At 51.7% G+C, this 21,069-nt stretch overlaps 6 protein-coding genes across 6 annotated transcripts; 3 read left to right on the top strand and 3 right to left on the bottom strand.

Annotated features, from left to right (window-relative positions):
* Nucleotides 1-1,672: 1,672 nt before the first annotated feature.
* Nucleotides 1,673-8,854, bottom strand: UV8b_06277 (uncharacterized protein; the record flags this gene model as incomplete). Its single annotated transcript, XM_043143774.1, has 1 exon — nucleotides 1,673-8,854. The coding sequence occupies one exon, from the start codon at nucleotides 8,852-8,854 to the stop codon at nucleotides 1,673-1,675; it is 7,182 nt and encodes a 2,393-aa protein (XP_042999709.1).
* A 664-nt stretch (nucleotides 8,855-9,518) lies between these two features.
* On the top strand, nucleotides 9,519-9,933 carry UV8b_06278 (uncharacterized protein; the record flags this gene model as incomplete). The annotated part of the gene is made up of 4 exons (XM_043143775.1): nucleotides 9,519-9,531; nucleotides 9,590-9,625; nucleotides 9,687-9,802; nucleotides 9,880-9,933. The coding sequence occupies 4 exons, from the start codon at nucleotides 9,519-9,521 to the stop codon at nucleotides 9,931-9,933; spliced, it is 219 nt and encodes a 72-aa protein (XP_042999710.1).
* A 185-nt stretch (nucleotides 9,934-10,118) lies between these two features.
* UV8b_06279 (uncharacterized protein) lies at nucleotides 10,119-10,962 on the bottom strand (the record flags this gene model as incomplete). Its single annotated transcript, XM_043143776.1, has 2 exons — nucleotides 10,119-10,791; nucleotides 10,886-10,962. 2 exons carry the CDS (start codon nucleotides 10,960-10,962, stop codon nucleotides 10,119-10,121), a joined length of 750 nt encoding a protein of 249 aa, XP_042999711.1.
* Nucleotides 10,963-11,353: 391 nt separating this feature from the next.
* Nucleotides 11,354-12,616, top strand: UV8b_06280 (uncharacterized protein; the record flags this gene model as incomplete). The annotated part of the gene is made up of 2 exons (XM_043143777.1): nucleotides 11,354-12,073; nucleotides 12,293-12,616. The coding sequence occupies 2 exons, from the start codon at nucleotides 11,354-11,356 to the stop codon at nucleotides 12,614-12,616; spliced, it is 1,044 nt and encodes a 347-aa protein (XP_042999712.1).
* Nucleotides 12,617-13,335: 719 nt separating this feature from the next.
* On the bottom strand, nucleotides 13,336-15,061 carry UV8b_06281 (uncharacterized protein; the record flags this gene model as incomplete). Its single annotated transcript, XM_043143778.1, has 5 exons — nucleotides 13,336-13,578; nucleotides 13,673-14,449; nucleotides 14,511-14,791; nucleotides 14,858-14,902; nucleotides 14,992-15,061. The coding sequence occupies 5 exons, from the start codon at nucleotides 15,059-15,061 to the stop codon at nucleotides 13,336-13,338; spliced, it is 1,416 nt and encodes a 471-aa protein (XP_042999713.1).
* A 2,038-nt stretch (nucleotides 15,062-17,099) lies between these two features.
* On the top strand, nucleotides 17,100-20,450 carry UV8b_06282 (uncharacterized protein; the record flags this gene model as incomplete). The annotated part of the gene is made up of 5 exons (XM_043143779.1): nucleotides 17,100-17,373; nucleotides 17,495-18,245; nucleotides 18,321-18,950; nucleotides 19,040-19,424; nucleotides 19,506-20,450. 5 exons carry the CDS (start codon nucleotides 17,100-17,102, stop codon nucleotides 20,448-20,450), a joined length of 2,985 nt encoding a protein of 994 aa, XP_042999714.1.
* Nucleotides 20,451-21,069: the final 619 nt, after the last annotated feature.

Genomic DNA, 21,069 nt, shown 5'->3' on the forward strand with positions numbered 1-21,069 from the left:
TTCAGCCACATCCTCTGCGCCTACGGGGCAATAAGGAGTCGGGGCTATTTATGATTACTTTCTAGATGCGTTTTGTTGGTCTCGAATATGCATCGTTTCGAAAGCGGAAAGGAGTATCGGCGTCTCCAACAAGACTCGTCAACGCCGCTGCATACCTACATGGCATACCCCAGGAAACGTCACCCGGCATACAACGTTACAAGCATCGCCTGACTGTCATGTGTCTACGGGCTTCTCGGCCACGCAAGGTCGGGGCATTGTATGTTTGACATCGTGGAGGTCCAGTTTCTCTGCTCCGTATGGAATATGGCTTTGTCTGGCCGGGGACAACGGAAATAGTTTGGATCCCCTGCAACCCAGACCTAGTCGCGGCCCAGGAAAAAGAAAAGAAAAAAAACCACAAGTGAGGCTTAGAAAAGTAGCAGCCGGGACCCGGCTCTGCTTTTGCCATCGTAATGTAGGGGGGTCCTCCTCATTGCTCAATGTCGCTACTCCGCTTCTTACACTGCCTGGCCATGTCTTGATAAAAAAAAATGCCCTATTCGCCCAGGCCTTGCAGGCCTTGCAGGCCTTGCTCACCAGCGGACTGCATGCTGACTGCAGCAGTCCGACCAATCACACGACGTGCCGCCCGACAACAATCTGCAAACGCCCCCAACGCCGTGGATTCGGAAACATGCACACGGCATCACCCCGAATAAAAATGTCATTTTCAAAAGACACCCCCAAAATAAAAAAAAATGAAAAAAAAACTAAAAAAAAAAAAACTTAACAGGCGACAATACGTTGGCGTGTCCCGCCAAGGACTCGCCCTGTTCCGAACCTTGATTGAAATGATTCACATCATGCCCTGCTTGCAGGAACCGAGCCACATGGCGAATGGGGCGAGCCAGCACCCAGCACCCACCATCACGTGCATGTCGCTTGGCAGAAGCACCGGGGGGGACGGGGGGAGGGCAAGATAGAAATTGCAAAGAAAAAAATTGCTCAATCCCCCTGGCAGGCCCCCGTGGCCCATCGTGAGCATCGAGAATCCATCAATGATTGGCGTACACGCTGTCCATTCTCTTGCCCTGACGCAAGCTCATTCCTGGGTAGGAAGGAGGACTCTCCGTATCCACGAGTCTCCAGTATCCTGCAAGGCAAAGGTCGTTACCGTTACGTTCCTCGTCAAAATCATCCTCGCAACCCACTCGTGCGCGGGGGCCGACGCATCTTGGGTCAGGGGTACGTACGAGTCGGTGTGGTTTACTGGTACCTGCATGACTGTGAGACTGGCTGACAGGGGCCATGCGCGGCTGCGTGTTGCGTGTCTGAATCGTTTGGTTCATGGTTGGGCCGCTGCCGCCTGTCAACCAGCCAGGTGCAGTGGAATGGCGCCCTGTCTTGCTCCCTGTCATGATTGATGAAGCTTCATCTTGTCAAATTCCATCCTAGCTAGGTACCTAGGTAGTGTAGTTGTTACACTGTCGACGTGAAAAAAGTGCGATAGAAACAAGAAGGGAAGAAAAAAAGAAAAAGAAAAGAAGAAAAAAACTCGAAAAGACCCAAGGTCCACGACAAGGCGATAGATAGATAGACTCGTGCCAAAAAAAAAAAAAAAAAAAAAAGAAAAAAAGAAAAGAAAAGAAAAGAAAAGTACAAAATAACCCGTGACTCCCTTCTGCCCTCCCTATTCAAAGTTGTCGTTGCGATCCACCCAAATGTCCTCCAGCTCGGCAAAGCTGTGAAAGTGAATAGGCCGGTGCTGGTCGCTGTAGAACGGCAAGGGCGTGTCCAGCTTGACGTGGACGGCCTTCTTTTCCATGCCCGCAAACGTGCTCCCCATGAAGCTGTAGTTCCATCGCCCGTCGTCGGGCACCAGGAAGAAGCCCCTGAATCTCGGGGACAGCAGCAGTTTCCGCTTTTCCCCCATTGTCGTCGTGAATCCCTGAGGCTGGTCGCTTTGCAGGTCCCTGTTCTCGGCCCCCCATTTGTACCCCTGGGGGGTCAGGCCCCAGGCCGCCAGGGAAACGCTGCCAGGCGTGAAGGACACCGACACCGTCACCGTGTTTGTCTTGTCCCATTCGTCATGCGCGTCGAGGAGCTTTGCGTGCTCCGTCACGTCGGCGGCCGACATGTACGGAAGCTCGCTGCCAGACATGGTGTGGATGATGCCGAGCGGCTCCATCCCCTCGAGAAAGTCGCTGCGGGGCAGCTGCTGCGGAAGCTGCACGTTGCGCAGGCCGCCAATCTGAGGAATCATGACGATGCACTTGACCTCCTTGACTTGGCCGTTGTCCGGGGGGGATGAGCCGTACAGGTACCCCGCCACCTGGACGCGAAGATCCGCAATGGTGATGAAGCGCTTGAGGATGTTGTTGGGCATCACGTACGTGACGTCGTCCACGTCATTGTCCACAGACGACACGTACATGTTCTTGGATCGAGTGCGTAGGTTGGACGTCGCAATGGCTCGCGTGCGCCACTCCGTCTTTGAAGCAAACGTCTGCTGCTCAAACTGCGATGTCGTCGTGACAATGATTTCCTCGCCGTGCACGTTCTGCGTCTTGGTCGTGACGGCGGTGAGCTGTGCCTGCTCTTGCTGCTGCTTCTCAATCTGCGCGGCCTGCTGCCTCTGCATCGAGGGTGCCGAGATTTCCATGCCCAAAATGATGTCGCGAACCTCGCTGCTCGTCAAGCTGGACACGTTGACGTTGTTCTTCTTGCCGTAATCGTTCAAGATCAAGTCGCGGAGCTGCGTCTCAATCTTGATCCACCCTTCGTCGGGCAGCGACGGCCAAATGTGATGCTCGTGCGTAATGACCGTCTTGTCCGGTCGCAGGATCAGCTTCGTCTTGTCAGGGTTGACATGAAGAGCACGCAAGATCAAAATCAGACGCGAGAATGCAGTGTAGGACGAAATGCTCTTCAGCCACTCGTCGTAAAGGTTGAACAGCACCATCTGAGGTTCGGTCGCTCTCAGAATCATGTCGCCCAGCTTCTCCACCTTCATCGCAGCTTGGAATGGGAGCTGCAGCTCAGAGGCGCGGATGGAAATGTTGGGGAAGTCAACCAGCTGGACTTCAAGAGGATCCAGCAGGCCCTTCCTCGTAACAATGAGCTGCTTGGGCTGTTCCTCCACTGGTAGCGATCGGATCAAAGCCGCGACTTCTTCGGCCGTCTTCCATTTGGCCAACTGCCCGAGACGCTTTTGCCCGGCCCAAACACTGGTGTGGATGATCTTGAGGAACAGCTGCCCGGTTCGGGGATTGAAGATGAAAATGGCACCGTTGATGGGCTTGGTTGTCAGATTGCCCTCAAAAGTCTTGTGAATTGTCACGCGGTACACATTGGTGTCGTCGATGAAAAGCTGCGTCTGGTTGCTGAACAGTTCAGAGTAATTCTGAGAGTTGAGGAACTCCTGATTGCTCTCAGAGGCATAGAGCTGCAGGCCCTTTCGGATACGCTCACGCAGGACATACAGCGCCGGATTGGCCTTCATGATCTTGGCCATGGCCTGCTGAATGAGCACCTTCAAGCCCGGGAAATACATGCCGTAAGCAGAGTACAGGTTGTACGCCAAGTCGATGCCAATCATCAATCCGGTTGCTGAAGGGTAGATGCTGGAACTGTCTGTGGTGTAGTCCAGGTACTTGGCACGCGTATATCTCTCAATATCATGGGAATCGTAGTCGCCATACCGAAGCTGCACATCAATCCAAAACTTGTTGGTTGTGGTGGGCTCGATGACATCTTTCGTGTCAAACAGAACAGAAGGGCGCGTGACGTTCCATTTATGGCTCGCAAAGAGGAGAATGTCGGCACAAGAGCTGTTCATCTTGTACGACTTTCGAGGGTGGATTGTCTCCTTCTGCACCGTCTCGATACCAAGAGACTCGAGTTCCTGGTCAAACACCTGACAAAGGTCCATGACTACAGACTCGTGGATTTTCTGCCACAAGTGGGCGCGGAAGATCTGAATCAGCGATATCTTGAGGGTGGGAATCTTTCCGTGCAAGAAAATACCCGTCAGATCGAGTTGCACTTGGAACCCAACGTACACGTTTGCACGGTTGATGGTTGGCGACCACCACAACGTGAAGCGACGGTTGGGAATTTGATTCAGACCAGATCTCTGGGCATTGGTCAACTTCTTGAATTTCATCGAATCTTCAAAGCCGCTCGCTTTTTCCCAAAAGAGTCCCTCCCAAGACGGGAATCCGGTGGCCTTGAACAGCGTGTGTTCCAGAATCGTCTCGACACCTCCGAGGGCCTGAATGACATCGGTTCTGTAAGCGTTCAGGTTCCAGAGCTTGCCGTCGTGTCGCTGACTTGTCCACCAGAATGGATTGCTCTTCATCAACTGATAAATCTTGAACTCGGATCTGGCACGGAACCCTTTATCAAAGCTGAGGGTGCTGCGGTCCTTCTGGAACAGGGTGTTGATTCTGGGCAAACCCCTGTCCCAGCTATCTTCCAGGTCCTCCAACGTCAAGCGACGGTTCTGCTGGTTGGCTTCAAGACGCTTCTGCGAGTATTCGGTCCAAACACGTTGAGAGTCTATAAACTCAGCCTCCCAGGGGATAATGTAGCGAAAGATGTTGGGAATTAAAGTCTCCTCATCGTGTGTCATACCAGAGCGATAGTGGGTGACTCCGGTATCTGTTTGCTTGGACCACCGCTTGTCGCTGGCAGGAATGAGAATGTGCGAGCCTGAAATCATGCCCAATCCTCCAAGTTCCTTCGGGGTATAAAAGACGGCAGGGGGAAACCTGGAGGGCATCTTGGAGTTGAGACCAATCTTGACACGAGTTTGTATTTTGGTCTCGCACTTGACAATGGTATCAAGCAGGTCCACGGTCGAGACGGCGGCCTCGCGGTAATAGGTGAAGAGAGCAATAAGAGCCGTGTTCCATTTGTTTGCAATCTTGGTGAATGTTGTCGAGCCCGAGGACATGAGGATCTGCCGAATTCGATTGTTGAACTTTTGAATGTCTTCTTGAGTAACTTGCAAAAAGGCATGTGCCGTCCTCTCCTTGGTGGTGTTGTCGACCAGAGACCAAACACTGTCTTTGACAGCAAATTCGTCATTCTGGTTCCTGATCTTGGGTAGAATTCGCACTTCGAAGCCACACATGGAGAAGAGCAAGTTCGGGTTATCTCGACTGTAGACACTGACAAAACTATCGTCCCAGTCAATCGTTGTAACAGATCGCGGTAGACGGTTTTTCAAGTCCCAGAAGACGGCTCGGCCCAAGTTCACATCGTGCCTCATCAGGCGCATTCGGGAATCCCTTGGCCAGCACTTCTTGCTCTTGTACCCAATGACGTTCTCAAAGTTGGGATCAGGTTGCTCGGTAAGAAATCGCTGAATGAGATCCCTGGATTCCTCCGCAGTGAAACGCAAGAAGATCCAGATCTTGTCAATGTAACGGCTGTACAGCCTGATCGGGTGTCTAGTTTCTGTTTCTCTATCCCGAAACTGGAGAAAGTCATTGGGGCTCTGAGGAGGACCGGCGATCTCACTGGCTCGCTGGGGACCTAGCAACAGCAAATCCAAGACCAGACCATAGTATTGGAACACGAATGCCGAGAATTGGAGACCACGTATCATTCCGTAGCTATTCACGTGGTTCATATCCTTATATGTCAGCTGAACATTGTTCTTTGCTGTGATATAATCCGCGAGGTTGTGATCCATGATGAGTCTGAGGAGGGAATTGAGCAGGGTCAGTTCCATCTTCTCATAAACTTTGGAGAGCTCCGTCTCCACCATCACGTTGCATTCACCGTCTGACGTCTCCCAAACTTGACTCAGGTTGTTGATTCCCTGAGCCCACTTGTACACCAGCAGTGGGGGAACTTCGGAATCTGATGGCTTGATCCAAGCAGGGAACAAGTGGCGCTGATCCGCTTGATACCACAGGTATTGATCCAAGTATGCATCGCTGATTTTTTCAATGGGTTCGATGTCGTAGACGGGGTTGATGGTGCTGTAATTGTCGTTCATGTCAATGTTGACCTCTTTGAAAGCTCGCTGGGTCAAAAGGAAACGTTTGATTCGCTCCAGTGTTGTGCCTGGACTATCATAGGCCTGCTCAATCAGTGCAAGTTCTTCGCGCTGACTCTGGTTCAACCGGCCCTTAACGGAATATGCCTCCCGCAGTCGCTCCAAAGCCAAGATCAGGATCTTTGTGTCATGCTTGTAAGAAACGCTGGGAAATGGAATGGGTGAAAATTTGCGAGATTCTAGCCAGTGCACAGTGGTTGTATAGATGGCAACAGCTTCTTCGGACGAAACATAGGGTCCATCCTTCATGTGATTGTGCTGTCGCTCTTGCTCGGCTTTGAGCCACAGTCGAGTTAACCGACCAACGTTTTTCTTTGCGACCGTTTTGTCGACGGTAGCCCCGCGACGGATGCGTTCTCGGTTGTAGTGGGCGACGGAAATCCACCAGTCAGCCTTGGATTTCACGTAACGAAGAATAATGTTCTCAACAGGTGCCGGTAACCCTGGGACTTTCCAGGGAATGTTGCTCTTCCAGCAACGCCAAGCTTCGGATAGGTGCTGGAGCACGGTATTGACCTTGTTTTGCTTGATGCCTTCTGGCATCATGTCCATGAGATCGGCCATGACGGATGCACGCAACTCGAGGTCGAAGTGAGATTCGACTCGTTGTTTGGTCACGGTCTTGGCAACACCCTTGCTGTGTCGACCCTCGAACTGGCGAGACAAGAGATTTCCCAGCCATCTTTCAAGCAAGGGAATGATCCCCCTCATGAAGAAGAGCCAGACCCTCCAAGATGGGCCCCAGAAACCGCAGCCGGGACCCTTGCCAACTGGACCGGAATTGAAGCGGTAATAAATCAAGTGTTTCAAGTCCTTGCATGTTCGAATCTGATGCATAAGCTTGTACTTGTACCGATACATTCCGGTCAATTGCCCAACGTGGTTGAATGCGTAGTGAATGCCGTCGGCGAGCTGGAAGGCGTCAATGTTGCCTAGGCGGTATTGGACTTGGGCGTCCACAATAAGCTTCGTCAATCTGAGAATTTCACGCATAAGGTGAAAGGCATTGCCAAATCGCGATTTCTTTCGCTCTTTGGTGGTAAGAGTTTTCACAGGCTTCAAGTTGAAGTTGTAATCCAAGTGCAGATATGTCAGGTTCTTTCGATGAATCAAAAGGTTGAGCATATTGAAGCCTTGTCGACAAACTTGAAGGCCAGCTTCAACCCAGTCGATTGTCGTTTGTTGAAAGAATTTGGTTTGCTTAAGAGACCGCAACAAGTTCTGGTTGTTGTGTGCATCAGGCTTCTTCTTATGCAGCTCATTGAGGACGAAGTTCTTGAGCAGCTTTTGATATGATACTCGGACTTTGACAGGTGGTTTATCTGAAGGAGGATGCTCGAGGTACCACTGCTTAATCAGTGTTACATCTTGAGCACGAACCATCTTTCCGGATCTCCTATTAAAGGGAAAAGGTGCCCACCACAGGTCGATAGCAGACGATGTGTACTCGTTTTCGAGCTCCTCATTAGCCAGGAAGGGTTCCACGCCAGCTGGTAATTCAAAGGCTTCATCTTCGGGCTCTTCGTCTCCTCCAGGACCAAATAGGTCATCTTCTAACGTGACCTCGACGTTCTTTGGTGCAACAGTTCGAGAAGAGATGGGGTTGATTCTTCGGTCAAAGAGGAAAGTTGGAAGATCGGGGTCGTCTGCACGATTGAACACAATCTGGGGATACGAGTGCCAGGTGAGGTGCACACTTCTCGGCAGTGAATTATATAAAAAGGGGTAGGCGACGCGAAATTCGGTTCGAATTGGAGTGCGGAAGATGATGCGATCGATAGCATTAAACTCGCCAAAGTCCTCTTCGTTTGGGTCGATGTCTTTGTACAGCGGCTCGAAGCGAGGCCCACCTGGTAGTGCAACATTGAGAGCCTTGGCAGTTAAGAAGCTTTTGAGGTCGAAGAGATTAAAGTAGTTCTTGTCCACGACGTCGGAAATCAAAGGCCGACTGAGGCGAAATAGTGCAGCCATTTGCGGCAGCGACAGATTCCAAGTCTTGTAGCTTGGTCCATTGACATGCGACGTATCCAGAAGCGGGCGGTGGTCATAGAACCATTCATATATAGCTTCATCTTCATCTTCATTCAGCTCCATCTGAATAGGCTCCAGAGGCTCAACGTCTTCGATGTTTTCTGACCAGGATAAAGGTGGTTCCTCATCGTCGAACGGCGGAAATCGCATACGCTTGAACAGCCTTCTATCAGCCTTCTCTTTCCTCATGAACGTCCACATCATGGCCCACTGTGCGAAGAAGACAGGCTCAATGACACGCGGAGTTTCATTGACCAACGTCAAACATCCGTTGACGTGGTAGAGAACTTTGACTTCACGAGCTGATTCCCAGGGCATGGGCATATTCTCAAGCAGCTTCAAGACTGCGTGTGGCATGAACTTCAGCGCGCCGAGATAGCTCCGTTTATCGTTTGTGTATTTTTTCTGAGAGACGTCTCCGATGTCTTTGACGATTTTTCTGAGGTGCTCCGGAGGCATGTCAGTCTTCTGAGTTTGAACGAAGCCGGCCTTTCGCTTTTCTCCGAATCTTCTTCGGCGGTCGGTCAGCCATTCTCTTTTTTTCTGCGCAAACTTCGCGATCCGAGGATCAGAGGGAGGGTGAAAGCCAGGGGGTGGTGGCGGCGGCGGCGGCGCGGGAGTTGAAGGAGGAGATGGTAGCAACGATGGAGGCGGAGGAGGAGGCGGAGGAGGAGGAGGAGGAGGAGGAGGAGGCGTAGATCCCCAGCTTGAAGAAGGGGGTGGAGGGCCAGATCCCCAGCCAGGCGAAGGCGGCGGGGGCATGCCCGACATGATGACTTTGTAATATCGCGATGACCCAGTACTGCGCGACGAAGTGGTGAAATTTGCCAGTCAAGGCTACACTACACGCTGATGCGTGTGAGTAAAGAGTCGAAGTCGACGAGCGCCTTTTTGTAGAGTCAAGGGCGCGTCTTCGATGGAGTTGTGCAGCCGTTTTCGCAAGGTGGCAAGATGGCGACCACAACCGCGTTTGATGGAACTCTTAAGATCGCCGCCTTTGCCTGCGTCACGACAATTTTCTGGCCCATTTGAACGACGCTCTACAGAAAAGTGGGGCACATATCAGGTCACGTGATTGTGCAAGTCCCCAGCTTGGTAATCGAATAACGATTGCAGAAGGAATAAAAGCAGATGAGTAAATTCTGCAACCCATTACTTCCTCTGCAAGTACGTCGCTACAGCGGTTTTTCTCTCAATACAGATATGATTTCCTCCTGAAGCTCAAGGCCCACGAGACCCATCATCACAAACTCACCAATCGCCCAAAGTGAAGTTTGCCCGCAAAACAGGTCAGCCAATCAAAGGCCGTGCGGTGCATTACCTAATACGCAACTCCCCCAATTCAATCGACCGACGAAGTCTTGCAAACCGACGGATCACGACAGTCTCAACTCACCAAAACCCTACGAACGGCGCTGCCTAGTTAATCGAAAAAATGGCGCATCTGAGTGTGTACATTACCAAAGACTTCTGATCAAGATACAAACTGACAGATTCTTGTCGCAGATGTCAAACCGGATCCGGCCTTCCTCAAGCTGCAGGGTACGTCCAGGCTCTGAGGCTCACGATCAGATGAAGGATTAACTCTCAATATGGCGAACAGCTATGCAAAAGAGCCGGCACCACTTTTTCAGATGGACTCCCCGTGCTGCCAGGCTCACGTTCATCTACGTGGTTGCCGTACCCGCCCTGTTCGGATATGTCGCTTATCAGACCGACGTACGCCCCCAATCTGTCCAAGAACCCCTCCCCAACGGAACGGAAGATGGCGGGAAAAGTCTAACAAGTAGATATAGGGCCTGTACAACTTACGCGCCAAGAGAAGAGGAGACACCATTTACGAGCGATGATGTGTTGTTGGGTGTTGGGTCAAACTCTGTATATATCGCGTTTTCGAATCGAATAATATTTTCAATCAGTAGGGACACTGCACATCGATTGACCGAGCCTTAAATTCGGCGAGGAGCGACTTCTCCCAAAGGTCCTGTCGTGCTTGTCATACTGAAATGATGACATGATTCATGTGATACATCCTTCATACTTGCCATCTTCCATCGCCGGCACCACCACCAACACCACCACCACGATGCCTTGACGAGGCCGCATAAGGCACCCTTTCCCCCCTCCTCCATTCTCCCAATGGTACGCTGGCGTGAGTTCCACTTCCCCTCATCCCTCCTCTACTCTCACGGCTACTAGACCAACTGAAGCCATTTTCATGACTGAAAAATCCGCCGCTGCCTCCTCTGCGCCCTCTGCCATCTCTGTAACCTAGGTTTGACTCTCTCCTGGCAGCAGAAGCTGGAGCCACAGACCCATCGGCCAGAGGAGGCAGGATCGCGCAAGAAATGTAGTCTCCCACGACGAAACGAGCGTCGTTCAGTGTCTTCTTCCCAGAACCCGGCCCGCTTCGTGTCGAGCCTCCCAGCTCTAGCGACTCATTCGTGGCTGCTCCATGGGCGTGTTGGCCGATTACTACGCTGCCCAGGTCCTTGACAGCATAGCGAGGCGGCGCGTTACTGACGGCGCTAACGCTCCGCAAATCTGGACACACCAACTGGAAAGACAGCCTCGCGCCTATAGCAGGGTGTGGAAAGGAAGTGGGCGTCGCCGCTGCGAGCTCCAAAGCTAGGTCACTGAGCGTACAACTCGGCCAGGTGTAGACGTAAACGTGAGGCGGTAATGGGTGGGACGCGAAGTCTTCTGGTCTATGGCAGGCATGAGTCTTTGGTGATATTTCCGAGCTGGATACGACATGGAGAGTCCGTGGCAGATCCTTTGGGCTTTTATAAGACATTTTACCTGTAGAAGCTACCAGTGCGATAGAACAGCTGGACTAGAAACGGCGCTGGGAGATCGTGGTCCCCGCTATCCGACATTGAGGATATCGTGCAATAGTCATATGCGTTAGTTAATCTGAGGTTTTCATATGGCAGCCGCGTTGCCCAGGGACTGTAGTTGGTCAGTCGAGGAGCAATTGATGCTGTTGGCTATCGATCAAGTAATCGCGATGGCGCAAATATCCGGCAAATACCCGCCACAATCGATACGAAGCCTCGAGACGTTAACCTCGCTCGACTCATCATCTCCAACCCGTCTCCTCAGATCCAGGCACTGTTGCAGAAAAAAAAAAGAAAAGAGCGAGAGAAAAGAGTCGTAGCGCTACATTGCCGACTCGGCCGAAATTCTCCTATTCCCGGAACCTGAAACTTCACACATACCTTGCTTGCGCAGGCCAGACACAGTTGAAAATAGAAACATCCCCCCATCATGGACTTCGCGTCCCTCATGAGCAAGGAGCTGTCCAAAGCGAAAGCCACGAGCGACCCCGATAAAAGTTACCTCAGGCGGTCGGAAGTCGAGGAAAAACGAAAAGCAGCCTACTTGGCGGAACAAAGGGCGCTCGAGGAACAGCGCCAAGCCAAGGCCGCAGCCAAGCGGAAGCGCGAGGACGAAATCGCCGCCGAGGACGCCGCGCGGGAGGAAAAGCGGCGCGTCCTCGCAGAGGAGTCGCGCAAGCTGAGGCTGCAGGCCGAGAAGGACGAAGAGCGCGAGCGAAGGAAGCGCCTGGGTCTCCCGGAAGCGGTGGAAAGGGACGATGGGGACGGGGCAGAGGGCCAGAACGGCGCCGACAGAGACGACGTCCCCGAGGAGGAACTGCGAGCCAGGCTCAGAGAGCTGGGGCACCCGGTTTGCCTTTTCGGCGAGTCTCACGCCGCCAGGCTACGGCGGTACAGGAAGTTGACGACGGTGGTGAGCAAAGGCCCCATACCGACGACGCTGGAGCTCATCGACGAGAAGGACATGAGGGTCGACGGTACGATCCCCCGGGACCAGGAAGGCAAAAAATGGCTCTTCAGACAGCTGGCGAGCTACTTCACCATGGTCATGGCGGCGTATGAAAAGACCATGGAGGAGGAGAGGAGCAACACAAACGCCAGCAAGATGGCGTATAATGCCATGGTGCAGACTCGGGAGAATATGAAGCCGGTATGCTTTTTCACCCCCAGGGACAAGTGGCCAACTTTTTCTTCTTTCCTTTCTGAAAAACACAAAAAAAAAAATCCTCGCCCCCTCCCTTGCTTCTTCTCCCATCCTCTTTATTTCGACCCTTGTCAAAAATGAATGCAAGAAGAAGAGAAACATTACTCTATATTCCTGTTTTTCCTCCCTTTATAATCGTGGTGGCAGTTTCCTAACATATGGCAGCTCTTTCGAAAATTTGAATCCGGCGACTTGGATGACTCGCTCATCGAACCCATCGTACAAATCGTCAAGGCTCTCCAAGAGAGGCGCTACGTCGATGCCAATGACGACTACCTCCGCCTCAGCATCGGCAAAGCCGCATGGCCCATTGGCGTAACCATGGTTGGCATTCACGAGAGAAGCGCTCGCGAAAAGCTGCATGGCGGAGCCAAAGGCCACGTCATGGGCGATGAGGTCACGCGCAAGTTTTTGCAGAGCATCAAGCGGTGTCTTACCTTTGCCCAGGTCCGGTGGCCGCCGACAGATTTTCGACAATTGATGGGCTGAATTTGAGGGAGAAAGGAGGTATGCTGGGGGAAAACCCCGGTTCAAAAACCACCCTGTTTTTGATTCCAGTACGCCTGGTAACGCCGAAACGAAAAGGTCATCCGAGTACTTGGTAGAGACAGCGCAGTAGCAAAGTTTGTATGATGACGATGGTGATGGAACACCACCGGGCACATGGCATGTACGAGAAATGATACCCCTGGGAAGAACAATGTTATTGACATGGAAAGCATGGTGTGTTTTGCCATTGTCTACCTGTAATGATGCCTCATTAAGTGAGTCTAGAAGGGGAAGCTTCAGCTCCTGTGAATAGACCTGCGATAGATGACATGTCGGCATAGAAGGAAAAATTATCGCAAACTCGAGTGGCCAGATTCATCCGTAGGTATATAATGAAGATTGGAGAGCAAGTGAAGAAATAAATCAAATAGCCGAGTCGCTAGTCTTACTTCCCTGCAATGATATGCCGCGCTGCGTCCCATGTTGCCGTCCTAAACTCCTAACCGTTGCCTGGCTTGATTTGCTCTTCTGCCACTGCCGGGGCCAAGCAGGCCCATACATAACATGAGAAGCAATGAGGGCAAAGACTACGGACTTCTAAACCAAAAACTTGCACAATCTTGATCCATCTGGCCTGGCATGAATGTAGGCCAGTCCAGATGTAGCATGAGCGTATTATTGGGGACTCTGGATTGTGTTCTTTACCATTCCGCAAAAGTTCAGGTCAACATTTCCTCACGATAAGATGAGATTCGACTGTCCTCATACCAGGCTTCGTCATGGCTGGATCCGGCGGCCGGGCCGCCTCCGGAATCTTTTCTTGCACCTACAACATCAAGTCCAGCGGCCACGATACTGATGCGTCGAAGTCGCTCTCTGGCCTCACGCTCATACTTGACTGCTACTTGAAGTGCTTCCTTCTGCATCACGGCTCGGGCATGGGGCCGCACGGCCACTAGGAGCTGTATACTTTGGATCAGCCTCTTGCCTTAATGTTCTCTCTTTTCTTCCTCCTCCTTCTTTTTTTTTGTCCGACGGCTATTTTCCCTTTCTTACCTTGTTTTTGGAATCGAAACGTGCTTCCAGTGCACGAGACTTGATCATCTCAATCAGCTCTGGTTCGATAGAGGTTCCTGGTTGAGCAAAAGCTGCGTCTAGGCTCTTGAGAGTGACGCACGAAAACGGAACGAAATACTGAACGATACACTTGCTGCGTATTTTGGAGTAGATAGAAGCAACATGGCTTTGCATGTAAATGTCCAGAAGGTAATCGGCGCGCGAAGCCTCCAGAATCGACAGGCAATTGGAGTATCGGCCGTTGACGAACGAGCTGATTGCCTTGCGGATACGAGGTTCGTGCTCGAGAAAAGTGCGAAACAATTGGTTGTCCAAGACCTGCTGCTGGAGTTCGACCCGGTTCATCGTGGCGAGAGCAAGAAGACCCCCGTAGACGGCAATGTCGTTGGGGCTGGCGATATGATTATACTCTGTGGGAGATATACCGAAATCAATGGACAAGAAGGCTTTTGCTGCCTCCTCGAAGCGTTCCAAGCCCAGCAGTGCGATACCGGAGGCGATTCTAGTATAAGCTTGGAGTACCTTGTCCTCGTCATCGTCATCATCATCGTCTTGTAACACTGTGTTGATCTTGGCAATGTTGTTCAGAACCATTGCAAAATCGCGGCGGTGGAGAGAAACATTGGCAAGATGCATGCCGCAATCGATGATGTGCTTGGTGGTGCTGACATCCTGACGCATTCTAGTATATGCCTCGGAGGCTTCTGTAAGCTTGCCTATGCTCTCAAAATGCTTCCCCAAGTCCTCATTACCCATCTGAATAATGGAGAAGGTTAGTCGGAAAGCCAGAGCCGAAGAGGCGTGTGAGCTGACGAACCCTGATGCTCTCTTTGATAAGGTTGTTTCTATAGCCTTTCAATTCGCTCTCGAGTCTTGAGGTTTCCATTTTGTTCTCCGACTCTGTTCTTTCGATCCAAGCATCGTCTCTTTGCGCCTCTGGCTCGGCCGGAGCCACCAGTCTCAAACATTCCCAAGATTCACGATATTGGGAGACGTCCTTTCCTCTTTTGGCTTCGACAACAGCAGCCTTGAGGGCGTCGACGCATAGCGAAACCGAGGACTTTCCAATCAACAAGAGGCGATCGAATCGAGTACGGCCTGGGGAGACGTAAGCATGCAACCTGCAGGTGCTTGCGCAAGCACGGAGCGCCCGACAGTTCGTACCAACATAGTTTTGTAGATAGAGGTCAAGGTCAAGCTTTGGCTGGTCTGGTTTTTTATTTATTTTTGGCGAGCAAAAAGGTCAGCTTTTTCGTTCTCGGGAAAAAAGCCAGTCAATCGAGATCTGAATCCTTTACCTGGCACGACAACGCCCCCTAAATTGCTCATCCTGTTCATGAAGCCAAGGATGGGATCTGCAGCTGCCATGACTAGGGAAGTCAGAACGTCGGTGATATTGTAACGTCATGAATCTGAAGCTCTCGCGCGGATTTTTTTTGATTTTTTTTCGTGCAACACGATGCTGGAGGGCTGGAGCTTGGATCACGCAGAGATACAAGATGCGAGAGGTGAGTTTGTCATTTGAGGTTCATCATGGCTCCATGCATGGTAAGGTGGTGAAGCAAAGGTGGGTCGGTTCGTCATGGCGGGGTTCCAAGCTTGTGCTTGAACTTATCCATAGGAACCCACTTTTCTCAGGGGAATTCGAATAAGGTATTGCAATTAGCCGCATTCTAAACACCAAGAATAAATATAGCAGTAAATATAAGTGTAGAGAGAAAAAAAAAAAGGAAAGAGTGAGAGTGTGTATGTGTGTGAGCGAGAGAAGAAGGGGCTGCCGATAAAGTCATAATTCAAGACAGACTTCCAGGGAAGAATTGTCAATATGCGGCTAGCATGGAGAACAGGTACCTAGGAGGTAGGTACCTCCCATCTGGGGACGATGTCGGTACAGGGTAGGTACAGGCTGCCTTTGCTGGCTGGAACTCATCCTTGCCAAGAATTAGAAAGATCAGAAAGTCTTTAGTTCTCATCCACAAGAGGTCGATTCCTGATCCGACGGTGGTATAAGCCAGGTCTCACTATATTTCAAGGTTATATATATATATATGGCATCAAAGCGTTCATGCACCAACGACAAGCCGTAAATTAGCTACCTACCAGGTACCTACCTAGGTAGCTCCCGGATTAGCGCAGTAGGGAATTGTATGGGGTTGCTTGCTCGGCGAACTAAATGAAATTTCAATATCGTGCCGTGACTTGGATCCAGCAAAGAAAAGAAAAGAAAAGAAAAGAAAAGAAAAGAAAAGAAAAGAAAGGGCATAGTCTGTCAGAAGACTCATTCAGGTCGTCCACGTGTCTCACTCCAACAGTCCTCGCCGAGTTAACCAGTGAGCTTGTCGATGTCGAGGCATCTGGCGCTGCTCAGTCCCCGCAGTCCCAGATGCTAAGGAGACATAACCCAAGTCCTCCGTCCCACCACCCTGCGAAATCACGTGCGCCAAGCAACAATGCAGCCCCAACTGAGGGTTTTCCTTGGCAGGAGACCTCGTGTCGAAGGGAAGAGGGGTGGGGGAGTCGTCCTGGGCGGAACGAACTGTGACTGGTCGCAGAACTTTGTTGCTCCCACATACATCCGTATAACCCCGGGGTACCGTACCTGATAAGTTTTTGTTCCTTCCTGTGGCTGGAGGGACTTTCAACCGCTCCTTCCTTTCCCGCTCCAGCCAGCCCATTGCCCTTCGCCCACACTGCATCCTTGGGCCCCTACCCTGTCCCTTTTCCCCTTGTCCTTGCCGCTAGCACTCGTCTGGTTGCGGTGGCGCTGCGCTACGGTGCGTTGATTTTATTCACGGCCCCCGCCCCCTCCTCCCCTAACTACCAGGGCTTACTGATTGATTCTTTCCCTGTTTTCGAGCGCCTCAGCGCAACTCGAGCAAACAAACATCTATTGACCACTCCGTACAGCGAACAGCGTACAGCGTACAGCGTACATCACACATCACACATCACACATCACACATCCCGCCGCCGCCGCCGCCGCCGCCGCCGCCTCTTTCATCGTCATCATCCAAGTCATCAAACTCGAGCACCGAATGCAGGGACTCGTTGCGCTCGCCGATGGCCTAGATTACCGGACTTCGGGCCAATTGGGACATGCGCTGCCTTTGGCTTCGCGACCCCGACCTTTAACTTCGTCGCTCACCCCTCAAATTGAGCCCTGCTTCACCGACCCGTCGTCTGTGGCACACACGGCCTCGGCCTCCTCAACTGCAATATTCAACGTTTAGATATCGCCACACTTCAGTCTCCTGTTTCGGTTGTCCTCGGCCGGTTGTCCTCGGCCAGTTGCTGCTCTAACTTTGACTTTCTTTTCATGCGCATGGGCTACTAGATACCCCCACCATCCCATCAACCCTCCGACGGCCACCCGTTTCTTCCCAAGCGGCCCCCCTCGGGCCATCCCATGACAGCGAAATTTACCATGGCGACCGAAATGTCCGAGGACGACGTCGGGGCGCTGTCCTCCAGTGAATGGCACATTCCCGATGTCCCATCTCCTGCTGACAGCTCAAAATCAAATACGGAGGTTGACGACAAGGCCGCTGCGGACCCGAATGCGCAGACACAGCCCATCCAAAAGCGACGGAGGGTCACCCGCGCTTGCGACGAGTGTCGTCGCAAGAAAATCAAGTGCGACGGGAAACAGCCATGTACCCATTGCTCAGTGTATAGCTATGGTATGCCAACTATGGGTTGAAAATTGTTACATTGCAGATACGCATGCCTGTTACATCACGACTGAATACTTGTCGAACCTCGTGCGTGCTGGAGCAATAACCTATACTTACTGCCTTTTAGAATGTACATACGACAAACCCTCTAATCGTCGGCGAAATCCTGCTCCCCAGTATATTGAAGCACTAGAGAATCGGTTGCACCGCGCAGAGACGCTCCTTCGCAAATTCATGCCTGACGTCGATTTGGCAGACCCAAATCTAGATCCGGCCATCCAGCAGGAGTTTCACAGCAGAGAACAAGCCCGCACCAACGGCTTCAGAATGCGACCAGGTATCGCAAGCGAGACTGAAATTGGGGATGCCAAGCTGATGACTATGATTGACTCCATTGGCCAATTGGATTTGGATGACAAGGGGGGGTGGGATTTTCATGGTACATCTTCAGGTGCCGTCTTCCTGAAGCGAATGAAGGAGCAATTTCGTGGGCTACTCGGACCGGCCACCAAGGCCCCCTTTCTGCCGCGAGCCGAGCGTTCTTCTGGCCTCGGTGAGCTCGATACGCCGTCCCCTCCCAACTGCGCATCTCCGTTCCTGCCCATGTCTACGTATCCCGAACTGCCCTCGAAGGACGTAGCACGAAAGCTTTGCTACTATTCCTTGAGCTGCGCTACCTGCCTCGTCCGCATCATCCACCTGCCTACGTTTTACGAGCAGTTCGAACGAGTCTACGATAGGCCAGTGGGGAGCCTGAACCAGGAGGACACGCATTTCCTAGGACTCGTTCATGCTGTGATTGCTTTGGGCTGTATGTACAACACACTGGAAGACTCCAATCCCACCTCGGGAGGTTACAAGGCTGCAATCGAACAAGGGTAAGATGAGGACCCTTCATTGTAAAGTTGTCTCAAGGTGGTCAGCAAGAATACTAACCCTTTACCGACGTTCAGTCTACAATATTACCGTGCCGCAAAATCGCTTCTGCCTGATCCTGCTGACTGCCGCGACATTGTTTCTCTGCAGGCTTTGTTGTTTATGATTCTCTTTTTGCAAGCCACCTCCAACCTGAGTGCCTGCTATTCCTTTGTGGGCATCGCTCTACGGTCGGCTTTGAGGATTGGATTGCATCGACATCTAGAACACGAAAAAATAGGCATAATCGAACAAGAAGTCCGGAAGCGTGTCTTTTATGTCATCCGACAGATGGACATTTACGTATCTACCATGCTAGGGTTTCCGCTGTTGCTGAGTATCGATGATGTCGACCAGCCATTTCCGTCCGAGGTTGACGACGAGTTCATCACCACCTCGGGCATCATGCCCCCTCCCCTTGGCACGCCCTCTTTCTTCGAAGCCTTCAATGCACACACTCGTCTCATGGAGGTGCTCGGCAAGATTGCCAAGTCTGTGTATCCCATGCACGTCCAAGGCCAGCCGTCCAGTAAAGGAGACGCAGGCAGGACGTCTTGCTTGATCAGCTATGGTCGCATCAAAGAAATAGAAGCAGAGCTCCAGACTTGGTTCGAAAGACTGCCGGAAATGTGGCGACCGAGCCCCGATGGGCCTATTGAAGTCGTTCGGTAAGAGGACCTGGCCCCCCAACCCTCCCGAGAACGTTGATTCTCGGACACGATCCAATGAGTTTTGTACTGACTTGTCGCCCTTGGAGTGTGCGGCATCTGTTACGATTTGCATATGCTCACGTTCAGCTTGTCTTGTATCGGCCTTTTCTTCACTACATTTCGCCACGGCATAGCCAAGGAAACAAAGTTGACGAACTGTCTTATGCTTGCGCCGCTGCCGCAGTCAGTGTGTCACGTAACATCGTGCACATTGGTCTGGAGATTCGGAAGCAACGAGTTCTCAGTGGGCCCTACTGGTTCATGCTTTACACAGAATTCTTTGCCGTCCTGTCTTTGGTCTTCTATGCCATTGAAAATCCTGACAAGCCTGGTTCTCACGAAGTTCTCGTCGACGCCCATGCCGGACGTCAAATGATAGCGGATCTTGCAGATAAAAGTCTCTCGGCGGATAAGATCACCAAGGCTTTAAAGGCTAGTGCACACCGAGTCACGGTTGTCTTTCGGGCTAGTGCTGGGTTACTGACCTGTTTTTTTTTTTTCCATGACTCGTAGACACTCTTTGATCAACTCCCCGAAAGACTGGAAGAGGCTCGTTTGTCACGGCCGGCAGTCACTTCTCGAAAACGTTCCGCAGCAGCCTCCAAGATTGGGCCTGTACCCATGACTGAAGCAACAATCGGCCAAGTAGGGGCGAAATCGAGACCCGACGATTTTATGCTGGGTCACGCCCGCAGCATTCCCGGAACTTTTCAAACGCCGAATTCGCGAGGATCTGCAAACAGTAGCATGGTCCAGCCTGCTGAACATGGTTTCTTGGAAGCTCCATTTGCCGGCACCATACATGACATGCTGCCTTTGGACCTTTCGTCTCGGGCTACGCCTGACTCGACCAGCACTGCCAGCAGTACCCATCCGCATGTTTTCGGTTCGCCACCGCTCACTCACGTTGTGCACAACCCAGTGAACAAACTGGACTCCCTCATGTTCCCTTCTGAGGATCCGTTTGCTTATCCCAACCAACCGATGATGGAGCTTGGCTTTCAACCGAATGCTGATGATGCACCAGGCATTGCAATGGCAGCCCCGAACGCATCCTTCTTCTTTACGGGCTCGTTTGAAGAAATGGGTGACCAGATTCTGGGGCAGCCTCCGCCGTATATTACGCAGCAGCAAACAGGGCAGGGCCTAAATATGATGGGGGGATTGTACGATCCTCAACACTTGCTGTCATTACACGCCGTCCAGCAACAACAGCCGCAGCAAATCGCGCGAATGCGGCAACAAGGCATGCAACAGCAACAGGCGCCGCAGCAGCAGCAACAGCAGCAACAGCAGCAACAGCAGCAGCCAAATGGAGGGTTCTTTTCGAGTTTCCGTCGCGCTCGTGCGGACCGACAGCAAGAGCGGAAAATTGAGCAAATGTTCACGCAGCAAGGCATGCAGCCCGACTGGGGAAGTTTTTTTGGCTCTGGAAGAGGTGGCTTCCAAGGAATGTGAGCGATGAGAACGACAGATACTACCCTACCCCCCCCCCCCCCTTTTTTTTTTTTTTTTTTTTTTTTTTTCAATCTTGGGATACAGAAACCGCACCAAATGACGTCTGTCATGCAACTCAATCTGTACCAGACTTGGACTTCATTACAGTTTTTTTTTTGTCTTTGCATAGCTACTTGCATGGCGCAGCACGGCGGTGGCCAGTTTTCTTCTTCTCTCTTTCTCTCATTTGTGTCAATCTGTCCACATCATACAACCTTTCTATCGAGATAGGTTCATCGGCGTTGTCACGGGACTATTGGATATATAATCAACTAGGAGGTTAGCAGAAACGGCGCACATGTGCAACGGGATCCCGTGGGACAGCAGATACAAAGCATATACTGCCCAGTTGGGATTGTGAGGGTTTCTTTTTTTTTTTTTTTTTTTTCGTTTTCGCCTCTTAGCGACAATCGCAGGCGAGCCTGAGTGGCGAGCGGATTAAGATGCCGGAAGACGATGTCAATTATCGCATGGGGTTGGTTTATAATGCCCTAGTGGATCTTTTGTAGACGAAGGGTGGTGCAGAACTCTGGTGTGTATATAGATGGCTAAAAGGCGAGGCGTAAATGACGGCCGACTA

The sequence above is a fragment of the Ustilaginoidea virens genome, chromosome 5 (assembly GCF_000687475.1).
Source record: "Ustilaginoidea virens chromosome 5, complete sequence".
NCBI lineage: Eukaryota > Fungi > Ascomycota > Sordariomycetes > Hypocreales > Clavicipitaceae > Ustilaginoidea > Ustilaginoidea virens.